This window comes from Leucoraja erinacea, chromosome 11 (assembly GCF_028641065.1).
Source record: "Leucoraja erinacea ecotype New England chromosome 11, Leri_hhj_1, whole genome shotgun sequence".
Lineage (NCBI taxonomy): Eukaryota > Metazoa > Chordata > Chondrichthyes > Rajiformes > Rajidae > Leucoraja > Leucoraja erinaceus.
Window position 1 is genome coordinate 6,933,416 of NC_073387.1, and position 20,256 is coordinate 6,953,671.

Genomic DNA, 20,256 nt, shown 5'->3' on the forward strand with positions numbered 1-20,256 from the left:
TAGAAAAAGGAAATAGAAAAGAAAAATGAGATGAAAATTAAAAACTCTTTACCAACAATTTATTAAACACAGGAAGGAAACACACCAGTTTAAAACTTTGTCTTTCTTGGTCCAAGAGACTAATTGCCAGTGTGGTAGCAATTATCAGATAATAAACGGCATAATAACACAGTTAATTGGGTATTATTAACAGTTATTTATTTTTACTTTGGACAAGCAAGAATGCTCTTGTCCGCAACATTAACATTACGCCGTGCTTTTTGAAATCCTGAACTTTACAAACATATCTCAGTATTTTCACTCTCCTTTCCAAACTTACATTTCTTGTCAAAAATCATTCTGTAATTTTTGTGTACCACCCCTCCTAAGAGTTTTGAAGTGAAGCTTTCTCTTTGCTACCTTCACCATTCCATATCTCTTAAACAGCACCATTAAATCCAGCCTGCATCCAGTTCACAGGAGTTTAAGAGGTACTAATTAGCATCCTCTGTTACAGGCATAATACTTTGAGAGTAATTCATAAGTTTATAACTTATAGGAACAGAATTAGGCCAATTGGTCCATCAAGTCTACCCTGCCATTCAATCATGGCTGATCTATCTTTCCCTCTCAACCTCATTCTCCTGTATTTTCCCCATAATCCCTGACACCTATACTAATCAATCTGTTAATCTCAGCCTTTAAAATAGCCATTGATTTGGCCCCCACAGCCTCCTGTGGCACTGAATCCCCCAGGTTCACCACCCTCTGACCAAAGAAATTCCTCCTCATCCCCTTCTCTAAAGGTTACGTCCTTTTATTCTGAGGCTATGGTGTCCATTTCTAGACTCCCACCAGTGGAAATATCCTCTCCACATCCACTCCATCCAGGCCTTTCACTGCTTGGTAAGTTTCAATGAGTACTCAGTACTTCATTAGCTCATGTCTCATGAGCTGCCCGAGGCTCTGAAAGTTATTAGTTCAGGGTGAGAACAAGAGAATGCAGATGCAGGAAACTATAGCAAAGCACAAAGTGCTGGAGGAAGTCAGCGGGTCAGGGCACATCCGTGCAGTGAATGGATGCGTGACCTTTCAGGTCGGCACCCTCCTTCAGACTCAGGAAAGGTCACGACCCAATGCGTCACCTGTCCATTCCCTCCACTCATGCTGCCTGACCCACTGAGTTCTTCCAACACATTGTGTTTTCCTTAAATTCAGGGTGAAGTGGTCAGCAAACCCCACTGTATACTCTCCATTTTCCTACAAAGTTGTGAGGTAGCATTTGACATCTACCCGGTTGGGGATACTGGTTCAGTGGCTGGGTTTGCCATCTCTAATTTGATGCACTGTGTGAGCCACCATGGAGTGAGCAGCTTCCTCCCACTGTGCCATCAGATGGTCTAGCAGCTGGTCACCTGACCAAGCAACTTGATTCATACCCCAACTACAGGCAAACCGAGTCTTCACTATACACATTGGACTGTCAAACACAAAGCTGATTTTCATGTATCAAAAGTGATAGAAGCAGAATTAGGCCATTCGGCCCATCAAGTCCACTACACCATTCAATCATGGCTGGTCTATCTCTCCCTCCTAACCCCATTCTCCTGCCTTTTCCTCATAACCCCTGACACCCGTACTAATCAAGAATCTATCTATCTCTACCTTAATAAGATCCATTGACTTGGCCTCCACAGCCTTCTGTGGCAAAGAATTCCACAGATTCACCACCCTCTGACTAAAGAAATTCTTCCTTTTCTCCTACCTAAAGAAATATCCTTTAATTTTGTAGTTCTAATATTTTTGATAAAAGCAAAAAAATAGATAGTAAAAAATAATAATGGTTCATTCAGGGCTTTTGGTAGAATTCAATCCTTAATTCATGGAAAACCATAGAAAGTTGGATATTGTCTGACACAGAGATGACACTGTAGCTGTTTACTTGAATTATCAGAAGACTCTCGATAAAGTGCCACATGTGTGGCTGCTAAACAAGATAGGAGCCTGTAGTATTAGAGGCAATTTACTAGCATGGATAGAAGATTGGCTGACTGGCAGAAGGCAAGGAGAATGAAGGGCATGATTGAGTTAGCATATGAGCAGTTGAAGGCTCTGGGCCTCTATCCGTTGCAGTTTAGGGGGGATCTCATTGAAACTTACCGAATAATGAAAGGCCTAGTTAGAGTGAATGTGGAGAGGATGTTTCCAGTTATGGGAGAGTATAGAACCAGAGGGCACAGCCTCAGAATAAAATGACCTGCCGAAAGAATGGAGATGAGGAAGAATTTCTTCAGCTAGAGGGTGGTGAAACTGTGGAATTCGTTGCCATAGACAGCTGTGGTGGCCAAGACATTGGGTATTTTAAAGCGGAGATTGACAGCATCTTGATTAGTAATGGCATCTAAGGTTACGGGGAGAAGGCAGGAGGATGGGTTGAGAGGGAATAATAGATCAGCCTTGACCGAATAGTGAGAGAGATTTAATGGGCAGAATGGGCTAATTTTCAGCTCCTTTGTCATATGGTCTGATGGACACAAAACACCTTAAAATTGGAGCAGGAATAGGCCAATAAGCCCCTCATGTCTGTCTCACCACTCAGTATAATCCTAGCTGATCTATGCTGGTTCCTCAAAACAATTAAAAAAAATATATATATTTTTCTATCTTAACTGTTTCAAATGATCAACCAGAGTTTCACTAGCCTCCGAGAGAAAAAAATTATCAATCAATCAATCAATCAATCAATCAGTTTTATTCATCACAAAAAATATATGCTCCTCAGTGCTAAATGAGGAACCTCTTATTTTGTATCATGGCCTCTTGTTCATGATCTCCCCACCAGTGAAGCCATCTCAACATCCCCTCTCTTAAGTCACTTTGGGATCTAATTGGTCAGGCAAAGTTTTGTCAATGGAAATGTAAAGGTTACGTTTTCACCTGAAACATTGCCCATACATTTCCCTCTGCAGATTCTGCCTGATCCGCTGAGTTCCTCCAGCAGTTTGTTGTTGCTCAAGGTTCCAGCATCTGCAGAATCTTGCATGCCCTTCGGATCTTACATGTTTGAATAAAGTCACCCCTCATTCTCCTGAACTCCTAAAGTCACCCCCCCCCCCCCCCCCCCCCCCTAACTCGGACAAGCATGGACAAAATCATGAGAGGAATAGATCGGGTAGATGCACAGTGTCTCTTGCCCAGAATAGGGGAATCGAGATCCAGAGGACATAGGTTTAAGGTTTAAAATTTAATAGGAATTTGAGAGGCAACTGTTTCACACAAAGGGTGGTGGGTGTATGGAGCAAGCTGCCAGAGGAGGTAGTTGAGGCAGGTACAATCGCAACATTTATGAAACATTTAGACAGGTACCTGGATGGGATAGGGTTAGAGGGATATGAATGAATGAATTAATAAGTTTATTGGCCAAGTATTCACATACAAGGAATTTGCCTTGGTGCTCCGCCCGCAAGTGACAATATGACATACAGTGACAGTTAAGAATGCTACATAAAACAAACTTATATCCTCTGGACCACACAAATATAGGTGGGACTAGTGTAGATATGGCGTGTTGGCAAGTTGGGCCAAAGGGGCTGTATCACTCTTTGATTCTAAGCCTCTCAACCCAGGAAATAGCCTGGTGAAGTAACAAAGAACTGCAGATGCTGGTTTACCAAAGACAGACACAATGTGCTGCAATTACTCAGCTGGTCAGGCAGCATCTCTGGAGAAAGACACAAAAAGCTGGAGTAACTCAGCTGGTCAGGCAGCATCTCTGGAGGGAAGGAATGGGTGACGTTGCGGGTCGAGACCCTTCTGAAGCATCTCTGGAGAACATGGATTGGGGACATTTCGGGTGGAGACCCTTCAGATTGAGCTTGGTGAATGTCCTTTGAGCTGTCACCAGTGCTACTGCGTCCTCTAGCAGTGTAGGGACCCTTACCCCAGGGATACCGTTGTGGGATCAACCCCCTTCGGATACTCCCAGCCGCTGACTCACTCGCACGGCTTTGATTTACGGGACGGATGTGGAGAAACTTAAAGGAAGAGGAAAACGATGAACCTAAAACGGCATTAAACTAAAGCTTGCTGCAAATCACGTGCAGTAAATTATAAACGCACCAGAATGAGGTTATGCTTGAAAGAGTGGAGACTGAACAACATACCGACCTCGTTTATATGAGTGAGAGGCGGGATATAGAAACTGTAGGGCGGGGTCCGGGTCCGATATGTGTAAACCGGCCTCAGACACAAACAATAAATCGTGTCAAGTTGCGGGAGCCGAGTGCAAGAGGATGACTGTTCAGCTCGGCGAGGAATAATGTTCATTTCGCCCGGACTCTGCTTGTAACTTCAATGGGTAAAGAGCTGTCTCTGGCGCACACACACAATGTGAGTGGATCCAACGGGCTCGTCAATAGCCGCAGGCAGCTCCAGCCCTGATGCCCTGGGCGACAGCAGCGGTCACACAAGAGGCAAGCGAGCGGCTTGTGGAGGCTGGAGGGGGAACAGGCGAGGGGCACTCGCCCAGCCCGCTGAGCCGATGGCTCGGAAGTTAGGAGCGGCAACCCATCTCACCCAATTCCTTTGCTGCCTGGCTCTGGCTTGTTCTGCAAATAAAGCGGGCAAAGGTGAGGCGCAACTCAGACTCTATATGGATGTTGGCAGAGAGGCTATGAGCCTGGCTCTCAGTGCAGGCGTGTTTGGGAGGAGAGAGAAAGTTTTAAGTCTGGGCTGGAGAGTTGAAGGGAGGAGAAACCCCCTCTGCTTCCCTTCCCTCCTTTCTGTGAGAGCTTGGTATTGATTCTGTAATTGAAATATCCCTTTGGGAGAAGAAAGCACTGAAATAATTAGTCACAGGGACGGGGGAATCAAACCGCTGGAAGATAAGGGAATGGTCTAGCAATTGTAGAAATCTATCCTATATTGGGGAAAGGAGAGGAACAATATTTTGAGAACCATAAAAGGTGGAGGAATTGTTGTGCGCGGAAGTGTTTGTTTTGATTATATCAACGTTTGTAGTACAATATTTTAATATCGTAACATGTTTCCTTCATGGATCTGTGTATTTATTTAATGTACTATTATGAATTCACAGTAAATTGTTGACAACCTGAAAGACTGTGCCGAGTTTAACAATCTGTAGAAGTTAAGCCAATGAATTTACTAAAATATTGAATTAGTTAGAAAACATAGATTTGGGTTGTGAATGAATGAGGAAATAAATGCAAACAGTTTCTTGGGAGGTTTGAAAAGAGGAACCCCTAATTTATTGGTGATAAATTGTTGAAGGTAGTTGCTATAACACTTGTTTCTCTACCATGAATTGAATATAACAAGATTGAATTGGGGAATGCTATTTGTATTAAACAGGCTGAATGGGCTACAACCTGGATTTCAACCGGCAACTGGAGAACTACTTAAAAAGTTACTTTTGAAGTTGATAAGCAGGGGGAAAAAAAGCTGTCGTTTGGGGGAAAAAATGACTAGGGAGAAAAAAGTGTTTCTATGTAACCTCCAGGCAGTAATCTGACACTAATGTCTCTTAAGGACACAGTCTGTCAGTTACATCACCGGAAACGACTGCCATTGGCAAGCAATTGCTTCTATTGGCATTTGTGCAACTTATACTTTATGAAACCATTTTTAGCCTTTATGTTTTGCAGTTACAAAAAAAGTCATATTGCAATTGAAAAGACCTATATTTTCTGAAAACCTGCTAGGTGAGGTGGGGCTAGTCATGTTAGTGTGAGGGTGGTTATTTCTCTTGGATGGCAATGAGCTTCTAGACTGACGGGGCTCGATCCAGTCACCAGGTGGAAAATATTTAGCCCCCCCCCCCCTAATTTTTGTCTTGAGGCTCTGGCAGGTCAGGAGGTAGGTCACCACATCACAGAATACCCCATTTCTAACCACAGGCATCCAACCAAAACTAGAGAGCAGTCCTGAACAACTATCTACCTCATTGGTGACCCTTGGACTATCTTTGATTGGAATTTACTGGCTTTACCTCACACTAAACATTATTCCCTCATCATGTGTCTATACATTGTAATTTGCTTGAATGTAATCATGTATTTCCACTGTCTGGTTAGCACGCAACAAAAGCTTTTCACTGTACCTCGGTACACGTGACAATAAACTAATCTGAACTGTGCCTGCTCTATTGTCTTCAGTATTGGTGAGCTAATTGACAGTTGGTCAACAGCGACCTCAGGATGGTGAAGGTGAGGGATTTGCCATTAAATGTCGCAGAAAAATGGTCTCTGGTTGGCGATGAGCAGTGCTGGGTATTTGTGAGTCAGATGTTGATCAGTTCAAGCCTAGCTATCTAGGGTGTATAGGTGGTATAAGTGGCCTAACTAAGGACACTACAGCCTCACAGTTGCAGTAACCCATGTTTTTAATCTGCTGCTGCATGTATGCAGTTTGCATGGAACATTGAATTTATTAGGGTAAGGGATTTTAGTATGGAGAAGCAGAATATTTTTAGACCTTGTATCCAGTGTTCATGAAAACTATTACTAGGTATGTCTAGTACAGACCTGGTGAAAAATATAATGTTCAACTTTATGGTACCAATATTTAAAAATGTTGTGTAAAACCAACTTCCATCTATATACTTGGAGTGTATTCTGCAAAAGTTCAAGATAGAAGTGAGTATGTAGTGTGCTAACTGGCCACTGTGCATTGCCCCTATTGTGTGGATGGGTGGTAGCATTGGGAGAGAGATGATGTGAATACTGGGAGAATAAGGTGGCATTCTGCTTCCATCACCATTCCAGGCATCCACCACTCTTGGTGTAAAAAGAAAAAAATGTACACAGCACATCTCCTTTACACTCTTTCCCCTCCCCCTCTGACCTTAAAGCTGCACAGTCCAGCATTTGACATTTCCATTCTGAGAGAAAGGTCCTGACTGTCTACCATGTTGATGCCTCTCATAACTTTTATTCATCTTTGCTGCATTTTATTTTTTTTAATAAATTGGGTTTTATAAATTAACAGCTTATTTAATGTAATTCACTTGTAAAGTATTATACGTGTAGGAAAGAACTGCAGATGCTGTTTTAAATTGAAGGTAGACACAAAATACTGGAATAACTCAGCAGGGCAAGCAGCATCTTTGGAGAGAAGGAATGAGTGATGTTTTGGGTCGCGACCCTTCTTCAGGTGTCAAAATAGGTATTGTACCTTGTTGTGGGGTCTTTGCTACTCCAATGGTGTACCCTAGTTGATGCTGCCCTCGCATCAGAACATGAGAGAGGATTGCACTCTCAAGAATGATGCCCTACAGCAGTGATTCCCAAAGGGGCCATGGCAAATTTCAGGGGGGCCACAGAAATGTTTTGGGATTTAGGGAGCCACAGGTTCAATGAAGGGGGCCACAGAGCTACCACCCTGTTGCCTCCTAAATTTCAGTTCTAATAAATTTAAATCTATGTAGTCGAAATATTTTTGATGTTTGTGGAATAGAATAAAAGAGAATATATGTGCAATTAATAGACACTGATATTTTTATGGAAGGTATTATAATATTGAAGTACTTTTTTTCTGCTAATAATGTCAGGGGGGGCCACAGAAAAATTAAAAGATGCCAAGGGGGCCATGAGCTAAAAAAGGTTGGGAACCACTGCCCTACAGCATGTGTCCGCTCCGTAACCCTAGCTCCCTGCACATCCCAGTCATCAGGAGGTGCATATGATCGCTGCCTTGAAGCTCATTCTATTTGCAAAACGCCTGATGAGCATGGTTGGTTGTGCTAGTGATTAAAATTTGCCAAGGCAAATCTCTCCCTCCCCTCCCCTACACTAAATGACCTCAACATCAGCTTCCATGTGGTAATATATTCAAGCAATTGCCTAAATGGAACTTATCGGAGATTTGTTAATGGATGCATTCATAAATCTTCCCCTCCAGACTTTGCAAGCACTGGTGTGAGTATCTGCTGAGCAATTCTGCACAGTTTTACTAACAAGAAAATGCTTCTGCATTGTTCCTGCACTCATATTTCTGTTCTTGTAAGGGTTATTTCAAACAAGTCTCCTTACTGTTTTATTTTCTTATCCTGAGCTGAGCTGAACAGCTTCCACAGTTGGAAACAAACTGTCGTATTTTTTGCATTTATTAATGTATAAACCTATCCTATTTTCCCCATAAAATAGAAGCTTACCCCTTTCCCCTAACATTCAAGTCGGAGTGTTATAGTGGGTATATGTTAGCTGTTGAAGTTACTTATTAAGAGTGGCGTAGGGGTAGAGTTGCTGCCTTACAGTGCCAGACACCCGCCTTCGATCTTGACTATGTTTGTATGGAGTTCGTATGTTCTCCCTGTGACTGTGTGGGTTTTCTCTGGGTGCCCTGGTTTCCCCCCTATACTCCAAAGAAGTACACGATTGTAGATTAATTGTCTTTGGTAAAAATTGTTCACTGTCCCTAGTGTGTGTGTGTGTGTAAGAAAGTGTTAATGTGTGGTGATCGCTGGTCTGTGTGGACTCGGTGGGCCAAAGGGCCTGTTTCTGCGCTATATCTCTAAACTAAACTAAAACAAAGGTTTATCGGTGTGCAGTAAGGCAAGGATGATGCCTAAACAGAGGTTGTACCTCTCAGGAAACATTAAATGACTGGAGCTCTTCTGTAGAAAACTTGACCTAATGGAATTTTTAAGGCTTCGCCAGGATGGAAATATCAATACGGTCGGCAGTAATAATAAAAGTGGGAATTGAGAAGAAAGGTCTTTATCTGAAATATGGAACTCACTAATACAAATAGTCGATATGAGTAGCAGGAATGCATTTCAAGGGCAACAAGATGATTGCTGGAGGAAGAAGGATATGGGAGGTCATGCAGCGTGTGTCCGATGATGAGAAAGGGGAAGATGTTGATGTATAGAATAGTAATGTAGACATTTGACAAATTGCTAAAGGTTCCTGCAGTGATATTGCAAAGGTTGACAAATGCACTCAACTTATCCACATTGTGCATTGTTATAAAACTCTTAGTGCCCTCGGAGGATGGGATATCAACCAAACTTCCTCCACCTTCTTCGTGATCTACTAATGGCTGGTAGGAGCACGCAGGCGGGTGTTCACGTTTCTTTTGGATGACAAACATGTTTGAACAAAATGTAATTTGTCAGGTGTTACTATGGTCAGGGATTTGCTCTGTGAGGTGCGTTGCCTTTCAGTCCATCATTTACTGAGACAGGATGATAACGATAACCAAACTCACCAGGCAAGTTGTCATGGGATCAGCAACATGTTTATTGACACCTTTCTCTATCTTACACTCTGCTGCCTTCAAATACATTGTCCAAGTGAACATCCCCTTGTACCTTTCTTCCTGATTGCAGCAAAGTGGAGGCTATTCGGCCCATTAGGTCCATGCCAGTTTCCAGCAGAGCTACCTCAGCATCTCCCTTTCCCTGTAGTGTTGCAACTTATTTTTCCTCTCGCATGTCTATTGACTCCCCTTTTTGTTCTTGGGTTGCTTACCTACATTAAGGGATAATTTATTATGGCCAATCAAATCAACAGCATGTTCTTCGGACGTGGGAAGAAGCCCTGTGAGATAATGAGGAGAACATGCAAACTCCCACAGCAATGGCACCTGAGGTTGGTTATTGGTGTCCCTGGTGCTGGGAGGCAGCTGCACTAACTGCTGCATCAGCATATTGCCATGCTTAAGTCAGCGCTCATGCAATGTGAGGAAGGCAGCAGATTGTTTTGACGGTAAAGAGAATCACAACCAAGGCTAATCACCCCCACATCCACCTTGCCTGTAGGAGCACTGGGATCACAGATTTGTTGTCTGGAATTCAGGCACACTTTCCTCCTTCCCTTTTACCCTGAGGGGAGTCGGCAGATTAGCTGACAAAAGCTAGTTCATATGTAGTGGGGAAAAATAATAGTATGGTGAAGAAAAAAGGCACAAAGTACCAGAATAACTCAGTGGGTCAGGCAACATCTCTAAAGAACATGGATATGTGGTGTTACGGGTCGGGACAGTTCTTCAGACTGATCAGACTAGTACAGTGGAGTATCAGTTGAATGCTGAGTGGTAGGGGGTTGTGATTATTGTCATATACACAAGTGCAATGAAGAACAGGTACATTTACAAATCTTTCAGCAGCATTGCAGACACATGGACTCGGACAAACACGCTGAAATATACATTACACATAAATTACACATCAAATTCTGCAAGATGCTAAAAGGAACGAAGACTACAAAAAAACCCAAGAATTTAATACCAAGCACTGTTGGAAAAACAAAACAAATCCATAGTGGAGGAAAAGGTGGTCTGCAGTGTTCCATTGCTGAGTAGGATTGGGTTGTGCAGGTTGGTTCAAGAACCTGATAAACGTAGGAAAGGTAGACACAAAATGCTGGAGTAACTCAGCGGGACAGGCAGCATCTCTCGAGAGAAGGAATGGGTGACGTTTCGGGTCGAGACCCTTCTTCAGACTTTGCTACCATTGGGCAGGAGATACAGAAGCTTGAAGAATCGGCTTTAGGAACAGCTTCTTTCTTGCAACCGTCGGGTTCTTCAACAAATTTGCACATTCCTAATCTTAATTTGCACATTCCTAACCTAACAAAAGATGAGAGACCTCCTAACTGGTATTCTGAAGAAGGTCTGGTATTCTGGTACCAGTACTGGTATTCTGAAGTAGTCTGAAGAAGGGTTTCGGCCCGAAACGTTGCCTAATCCCTCGCTCCATAGATGCCGCTGCACGCGCTGAGTTTCTCCAGCTTTTTTGGTGTACCTTCCATACTGGTATTGTTGATTTACAATGCCAGAGACTAGGTTCAATCCTGATTATGGATGCTGTCTGTATGGAGTTTTGTACATTCTCCCTGTGACCACGTGGGTTTTCTCCAGGTTGCCCCAGTTTCATCCCACATTCCACAGACAGTGGGTTTGTAGGTTAATTGGCTTCTATAAATTGTGTCTAGTGTGTAGGTTGTGAAACTGTTATGGTTACGTTTATTGTCACGTGTACTGAGGTACAGTGAAAAGCTTTTGTTGCGTGCTAACCAGTCAGTGCATGATTACCATCAAGCTATTTATTGTATTTAAGAATGTGATTGTAAGAAAGAATTTAAGATGTGATTGTAAGATAAGATTATAAGATCTGCTTCTGTGGCTAACACGCAAATGTCGCCTTGGTTGGGCACTATCTTGGAAGGAGATGGGTGTGAATGGGTAATCAGTAGTCAGCATGGACTCGGTGGGCCAAAGGGCCACACTGTATCTCGAAATTAAAATAAATGCTATCATGGACATTTAGTTTTCCATCTGTGTTCTGCACTAATGGTTTGCTTTTAATGCAGTCTTTTTGAACTTTTGTTCAATTAATGTATAATTTGTTTTTGTGTCTTTGCCTGAGTCAATGTGCATGTATTGTCGTGAGTAAGATTTCCTGTTGTACCTTGCCTCATCATTTTTGTGCATATGACATTAAATTTGACTTGAGTTAAGCAGGGGGCAGAATTTCAGAATAAGCGTTCAACCGTTCGAGATAGAGATGACAAAAACAACTCTTCACTAATGGGGAATCTGTAGATCTGTGTGCTCAAGAGGCTGGGAAGACTATGGCTGAGTAGCTCAAGGAAGGGAGCAGTAGATGGAGCCAGAATGAGCACTGAACCTGGAACGTTTTACAACTTAACATCGAATAGTGATTCTGGAAATCTGGGCTAAGACTATTAGGAGTACTGCCTCCTCCTAAAAATAGACTTTGTATTAGTGAAAAGATTGAAAAATTAATTGTTTGACGCTTCGAGTTGCTACAACTGGGAATGGAATCTCTAATAGAGGGCTATAGTGCACCAATTAGATTTAAATATTAATAAAAATGCACATAGTGTATACGGGATAAGCAGCAATATATTTGTATTGATATATGTCCAGATTACACTGTCACTTGGTAGGTGTTGCTCAGTCAGTTTATTCAGCTAAGAAAATTTGAATGGAAGTCACTAAAATAGATAGCTAATTTTATAGGTCTATCATTACTGTTCTACAAATATATTTTAAAACTCTGTTGGATTTTTTTTTTCCTTCATTGAGCACCATTACTAAATACAAAAACGAGCAAGAAATTCTTGCATGTATATTGTGGCTCCATGATCTTGGACATCTCAAGGTGCATTAGAACCAACTTTAAAACAAAGCGAATATAGCAAACCTCCACAAGCACAGTGCCAAGATAATGGAGGCTGAATTGGATTGCTTTGTAAGACAGGCATGGAGATCACGGCATACAATTAACCAGTACTTATTCCTTGCAATCCAGGCAGCGCACTCATTGGGTTGGCCGTTCACGTACACTGTTGTTTTTGCAATCACAGTGAAGTGAAGTGGCCGCATGTCGCGGTTGGGCACCCAATATCATAACTGGCTTGTAGTACATAAAGATGGAATTGAAATGCTGCGGTAACTCAGCGGGACAGGCAGCATCTCTGGAGAGAAATAAAGGGTGACGTTTCAGGGGAGGATTTGACTGCAGGTGGGGAAACAAGTGAGGAAAACTGCAAAAATGATCATTACATGATAGAGTGGGTTCATTGGAAATCAGATATAACATGGGAGGTCTCTCCACGGGGGGTTAGCACTCCACTGCAGCCTCATGCCAATTCTCACACTGGACACTGCTAGCTATTCCTCTATTAGACTAGACACGGTTGCCTAGTCAATGGTTGCCTCACCCATGTAAAGGAGGCCACATCGAGAGCATCGTGAGCCGTAGGCAAGGTTGGAAGAAGAGCACATGAACCTTTGTCTCACCTTGAATGATTATAGAGGCTCAGTTGTGAGTAAACTCAAGGTAGAGATCGCTAGATTTTGGCAGTCCAGATAAAAGGGGTTAATGGAGGAAAGCATCACTGTAGTAAATGATCAGCCATGAACTCATTTGTTGACTGATCTTGGCTTCTGTTTCTCAGCTACTGTCACAAGCAATGGCAGCTGACTGACTGGGTCATTGGTGTAAATGGTGGTGGTCATTAATGGTCAGCTATGCGTGTGCTAGAAGCACTACTCTTTACCAAACGAGGATGGTAAATATTCAGCTCTTTTTACACCGAGAAAATCAGTCGTACCTTCGTGCAATAATGGATGGAAAACTGCAATCTTGCGGACATGTTTGCCTCTAGCCTGAAAGGATTCTGTGCATGGGTGCATAAGAGGTCATGGCCTTGGTGACCTTGACAGTCTTCTGCAATATGGTGCTCATTCTGCTCAGAGACCAGAACTGTGTCTGCTCCAGGTGTTGATTTCACCGAGAACTCCCTTACAGAAATGTCGTCTTGCACATTGCTCTTCAAAATGGCTCAGGTGGGATAATTGAGCTGAACAGCTTGGGCCTATTTGGTTTCTTCCCATGAGACCAACCCCTCCCTCCCCCTGCTTTGCATGTCCTCTGTTTACTTTCCCTATCACACTTCACTCCATGGGGAATGCACACTAATTTATCCATCTGTGGGCTCAAATGGTTTATGTAGTAGCCTTGAGACCAAGACTGTTCATCAATGTTTGGAACGATACTCTCATCACACCGGAACAGCGTATGAGGATTTGTCTAAAGCATCAAACACTTGTTTGATTGTGATCACAGCTGGTGGAAATCAATCTGCCGCAAACCTGCACGTTGTTGTTGATCCCCCGGGACGGTTGCGGTGGAGAGGAGACGGTTGCCCACCTCTTTGCAGAGTGTGGGTTTGCAAAAAGAGTCTGGAGAGGTATGCAAGGGTCCCTGGAACGATTTATCCCGAACAGCTCCATCACAGAGGACTCTGTGATTTACGGACTGTTCCCAGGGACACATTCAGAGACTGACATCGAGTGCTGCTGGAGGGTCATCAACTCGGTCAAAGATGCTCTTTGGTCTGCCCGAGCGTTGCTCACCACCCAGCAGAGCGAGATGTCCGTCAGGGAATGTTGCCGACTGGCCCATTGCAGACTGCAGGAGTACATGCTAAGGGACTCGCTGAAGCTTGGTGCAGCCAACGCCAAGGCTCGGTGGGGGAGGGCCACAGTCTAGGGTCCTTCCGCTGCTGGACATAGGGGGCACGGTGTGGTAGAGACGCCCCTCAAATTAAATTAAGGGAAGGTATCCCACGCCAGGGGGCCACATGAGTGGCACGGGTGGGGGACATTATTTGTGGAAGTGAAAATGTCAAATGGAATTTTCGCACTGTAAACACTGTATATATTTATTACTTGGACAGGGGCCACAGAGTGGCACGGGCGGGGGACTGTTTGGTGAAATTTGAAAAATGTAAAAAAATTGTACTGAAAAAACTTGTATAGTCTCCGAAAATGTCGGATGAATTTGTTTGTTTGAATGGTTCAGGAATTGTATATATTTATCAATGAATAAAGTCTATTTTGAAATAAAAAAAAAAAAACCTGCACGTTGTTGATGATCCCTTGTAAATGACGTGAGGTTGTCTCTTCTGATTGTGTCTTCAGCTGCGTGTGGCTGTGTGGGAACATTGGTTGGAGCTCTGCGTTCCACAATACCAAATGATCTCCATGTCTTTGGACAGGCACAAACAGCTGGAGGAACTCAGTGGGACAGGCAACATCTCTGGGGAGAAGGAATGGGTGAACCTTCAGGTTGACACCCTTCTTTGGACTGAAACGTTTTGACCAGAAACGTCACCCATTCCTTCTCTCAAGAGATGCTGCCTGTCCCGCTGAGTTAGTCCAGCATTTTGTGTCTATCTTCAGTTTATAACAGCGTTTGCACTTTCTTCCTACACGTCCATATCTCTAGTGTGAGTTCTCCAAACATGCGCAGTAGACCTGAAGCCTCTGGGTATCAGTGTGTCAATGCACCAGGTGATACCCAATGCACACCTCACTAATCCACACCCACTAATGCACACTTCATAGCACCAACCCAATTGTTGCTATTGTTTCAAGGGTAAAATCATCCCTGCTGGTCAAGCATACACATCAAATCTTTTCCTGTATCTATCTATATAGCAGCCCCTCACTATTGTACTGGAGACCTATTAATATGGGATGTAAACGCAACTTGTTCGAATTTGAGGTGCCACAGTGAAGGCTATTGTCATGTTACTGAGGTACAGTGACAAGCGTTTGTTGTGTGCTAACCAGTCAGCAGAAAAATGATTACAATTGAGCCATTTACAGTGTATAGATACATGATAAATGAATAACGTTTAATGCAAGGTAAAGCTAGCAAAGTCCGGACTGGCCAGAGTGAGACTCGTCCTAGATTATGTAGCTGGCATGACCTAGATGTCACCCCATGAAGGTACATATGAGATAACAGTGTAAATCAAATAGACTGCTTGCTGGCACCAGGCACATCTGGCAATGGTCTCCATTCTTCATAGATGAAAGCTGTAAGGGTAGCCCAAATCCAAAGCAGATATTTTCAAGAGACCTGTGCACGCTTCAGCCCATGTGCCAACTCTCTCTCCCTCCTACATATACACACACACGCATACACCTTGTATACACAAGCCCTCTTTGTGCACAATGCATAAATCATCTCTCTGAAATTCTCTCCCACTCCCATACTGATGCAGAAACTCTCTCTCTCTCTCTCTCTCTTCTGTCTCATTCGCATACATTCACATAACCTCTGCCCTTCTGTCCCATTTTGAATAGGTCATTGACTACAACAATCCCACCATTCAGTACTGTGACATTATATTATGCCTCAGGTGGAGAGTAGTTTTGTGAAACGGTGTCAGGGGGGCTGTAATATTTCAGTGCCTTGTCTTCTAATGTATTTTGAAGCTGATTCCTGCTTTTAATCACTCACCGACTGCAGAATGACACCACTCTTTATATGATCCAGCTGAAACTCATGCTGTTTCCATTGAACTTTGTGGGGGCCATCAACATTGCTCAGTCTTTTTTTTGAGGTGACGTAATGCTGAGAATGATCAATTCTGAGGAGCGGGCCAAGGTCCAAAATATACTTTATTGATGAGCTCATAAATTGGAAGCAAATAAGGAGGCCATTGGCCTTAATGTTCCTTCTCTGGGTCTGGGAATCAACGAATTGCATCAATCTCGCTGTTCTGTCCTGTATTCTTGGCCCCAGAAGACTTTTCTCTTCCTTGATGTACATCCAAGATATTAATGTTACAATTGGACAGAAACTTAATTTCAACATTCAGATGATGCCATCTAACTATTGGCCAGTTTTGTGAGAGTTAGTTATTTTTCAATCACGGGTGATAAGTAAAATTATTTCTCCAACTTAATAAATTGCTCGTAAATGTTCGATCGCAGACAGTTTCTAGATGCATGGCTTGGAGTGCAGGGATGCTAACCAGGCTGTCCAAATGGAATGCTGCAGATTGGTGGGAGGTGTGGAGGAAGGAAGGGGAAGGAGTGGAGATTAGCTGAAGCTGTGCAGATGAGCAGCATAAACCACCATGATACTCATTGCTTCTTCATCGAGGGCTGTCCTAGTTATCACCCTCCGCGTTAGTTGCAGCTGACTGGCAAGTGCTAATCGGAGGCACGTCACTGAAGTCGACGTGCAAATCATTTGTCTCCATTTAATGATATAAATTAATAAGTGATAGGAGCAGAATTAGGCCATTCAGCTCATCAAGTCTACTCCACCATTCAATCATGGCTGATCTATCTCTCTCTCTCAACCTCATTCTCCTGCCTTCTCCCCATAACCCCAACTAATCAAGAATCTATCTATCTCTGTCAAATATCCATTGACTTGGCCTCCACAGCCTTCTGTGGCAATTAACTCTACAGATTCAATCCACCCTCTGACTCCCAGAAAGAGAAGGTCCCCCATTGGGAGGGGGAATGGGGGGGGGGGGGGAAAGGGGATGGGCAGGGGGGGGGGGGGGGGGGGGGGGGGTGGGAGGGGGGGGGGGGGGGGGGGGGAGGGGGGTGGGAGGGGGGGAAGGGAGGAGTGGGGAGTGATAGAGGGAGGGGGGAGAGGGGGGAGGGGGGGAGGAGGGGGTTTGTAGAAGTCACCTAAAATTAGAGAATTCAACATTTGTAAATGAGCCATGCAAAATGTGATTTGCTGTTCTTCCAATTTGTGTGTGGCCTCACTCTAGCAATGGAGGTGGACAGTATTGGAAGGGGAGTTAACATGGTTAACAAACTGAAAGATCCAGTATGCCTAGGCAGACTGAACGCAAGTGTTCGGTGTAATGGTCGCTGAGTCTTCACTTGGTCTTGCTAATGTACAGGAGCTCACGTCAGGACCACTGGATCACGTGCAATAGATAAGGTTAGAGGAGGTGCATGTGAACCTCTGTCTCAACTAGAAGGACTGCTGATGTTCTTGGATGGATGTGAGGGAGTTGCGGTTGCAGGGGAAAGTACCTGGGAGGAAGAGGTTTGGGTGGGAAAGGATGAGTGAACCAAGGAGTTGTGGAGGGGAAAAGAGGTGGAGATAGGAAGATGTGATTAGTGGTTGGGCCATGTTGGAATGTTTGAGGAAATGTCAGATAATTATGTGTTGGAGGTGGAGGCTGGTGGGGTGAAAGGCGGGGACCAAGGGAGCTCTGTCCTAGTTGTGTCTGGGGGGAGAGGGAGTGAGAGCAGAACTCCAGGACACAGTAAATATGCAGGTGAGGGGTCCATTTATGACAGACATTCACTAAAGAATGGATCAGTGTATCCCGGCAAGCCACGCGTGCGGCAGGAGTATCCCGGCAAGCCGCGTGGGCAGTTGAGACTGAGGACTCGCTTGGCGGGTGGCTCTGACCAGCGAGGCCCCCCAGGAGGCTGCGGAAAAGCTGGGCGACGAAGCCTGTCTTGGCTGATGGAGCTTCGGCGGCAGTGGTGAGACTTCGACAGCGATGATGGGGCATCAGCGGCGGCGGCAGCGGTCAAGCCTCGCGGCGGCGGTGGAACCTCGCGGCGGTGAAGCCTCGCGGCGGTGAAGCCTCGCGGGTCGACCCGCGGTTGGCAATTGATGAGGAGGTTTGGGGGGGAGCTCCGTCATGGAGGGGGAAGAACAATGGAGGACTCGGCGTGGGGGGGACCACCGTGACTGGATGGGGGGGACAAAGGAGGAACTGGTGGCGGGTACTTTTAACTTTGTAAGTGCCATTTATGAGGCAGCTATTTGGATACCCAAGCAAGTAAAGTTTCATTGTGACTTGTCACATGTAACAATAACGTATTCAATTCCATATTGATTTGGTCCCAGTGACCGCTGGGGTGAAGATCAGAAACACTATCTGTGTTTGTCGCCCGAGTGGGAATTGTACTGATTCCTCGCCCCAGATCTCTCTCCAATTACCTCCTTAAATCAATGTACGCGGAGAACACAAAGAGGGAAACATTACACAATTGCTATTTAGTTTCAACTTTACAATTAATGGAATTTGATAGCCTATTTATAACGTCTGAGTAATCTATAATTCCTGAAGCTGGTTTTGGTTTCAATGTGCTCATAGTGATGTTCTTCTTGCTACTGTGCAGCAGTCAAGAAGAGAGTTGGTGCAGGCTGCTAATCACCTACTGGAAACATAAGGATTAACATCTGTGATCTACTCGAACAGTTCATACAAGTCTAATGTTTAAGAAAGAACTGCAGATGCTGGAAAAATCGAAGATTGACAAAAATGCTGGAGGAACTCGGCGGGTGAGGCAGCATCTATGGAGAGAAGGAATAGGCGACGTTTCAGGTCGAAACCCTTATTCTGACTGATGGGTTGGCAACTTTCTGAAACTCAACCAACTTAATCTTAAACTTGCTGTCCTGAGATCCAGATTTAAGTTTTCAATCACATATCTACAACATCACTAGACCACCTGCATCTACCCCTGTGAAATAGCCGACCTCAGCTCAGTTTCTGCTCATTTTCTCAACCATGCCATGGTTATTTCCAGACTCGACTATTCTAACAAATACCTGAGCAAACCACAAAGTGCTGGAGGAACTCAGCGGGTTAGGCAGCATCTGTGGAGTGATTGGAATGGTGACATTTGGGGTTGGGATCCATCTTCAGAAAGATTCCAGCAGCAGCAGTTCCTTATGTTTCCTATACCTAGCTGATTTCTACCCTGTTGTCTGTAATCTTAAACTCATCCAAAAGATTGCCCCTATTTCAACTTGAGTTTTAGCAATATTGGTTCCTGGTTAAGCAACATCCTGATATTCGTTTTCAAATCCGTTATGCACTCCAACTTGCGTTTTGGCAATATTGGTTTCTTGTTGGGCAACATCCTGACATTGTTTTTCAAATCTGCTATGCACCCACAGCTTCCCATCTCTATGACCTCAAATGCTACAACCATATGTGAAATCTGTAGTCCTTTAAATCTGCCTTCTTGGACATCACTACATTTGTTTGCTTACCCATTGGCAGTTTGTCTTCAGTTGGCAGGAGCCCTAGACCTGGAATTCGTTCTCGCAACCCGAGGCTCTTTTTGTCCCCATTTAGCAAGTTCCTGAACACCTTTTTCTTGGAACTGAGCTTTTGGGTACCAGCCTTATTGTTTCTTTATGTGGCTTGTGGCCAATTATTTTTGGTTGAGGATGCTCCTGTAATGTGCCTTGGGGCAAATTTGCTCCGTTATAGTTGGTGCCTCTTTAAAACCTTAAATTGCATTGACAGAATGGAACAAGGACTGCAAAAGACAAGTTGTGAGTGCAAAGCTTAACATGCAAACATACTATTAGGATCAGGTCCATGGTAGATGCCATCTCCCTGGCCCTACTTTCATCCCTGGAAGACCTAAAGAACAAGGTCACCTTTGTTGGACGCCTATTTACTGATGTAACTTTGCCTTCAACACCAATCAAACACATCTCCAGACTCCTGGACCTAGGACTGAGATGAGGAAAAACCTTTTCACGCAGAGAGTTGTGAATCTGTGGAATTCTCTGCCACAGAAGGCAATGGAGGCCAATTCACTGAATATTTTCAAGAGAGAGTTAGATTTAGCTCTTGGGGCTAACGGAATCCAGGGATATGGGGGGAAAAGCAGGAACAGGCAACTGATCTTGGATGATCATATTGAATGGTGGTGCTAGCTTGAAGGGTCAAATGGACTACTCCTGCACTGTTTTCTATGTTTGTATGACTCAATACCTCCCTCTGGAAATGGATCAGTGACGTCCTGACAGACTGCAATCAGTAAAGCTAGGCGACAAATCATTGTACATGATAATCCTCAGTATCAGTGCTGCAAGGGGTTGGAGTACAGGAAGGAGACTGATAGCTTAGTAACATAGTGTCATTAAAACAACCTCTCCTACAACGTCGGCAAAACAAAGGAGCTGGTCATCTAATT

At 44.0% G+C, this 20,256-nt stretch overlaps 1 protein-coding gene across 1 annotated transcript in view; it reads left to right on the top strand.

Annotated features, from left to right (window-relative positions):
* The first annotated feature begins 3,137 nt into the window (after window positions 1–3,137).
* adam19b (ADAM metallopeptidase domain 19b) overlaps window positions 3,138–20,256 on the top strand; it is a 155,991-nt gene continuing 138,872 nt past the window's right edge. Inside the window, exon 1 of the mRNA XM_055642611.1 lies at window positions 3,138–4,607. Within this exon, the coding sequence (XP_055498586.1) occupies window positions 4,520–4,607 (88 nt within the window). The 5' untranslated portion in view covers window positions 3,138–4,519. The remainder of the gene's footprint in view (window positions 4,608–20,256) is intronic.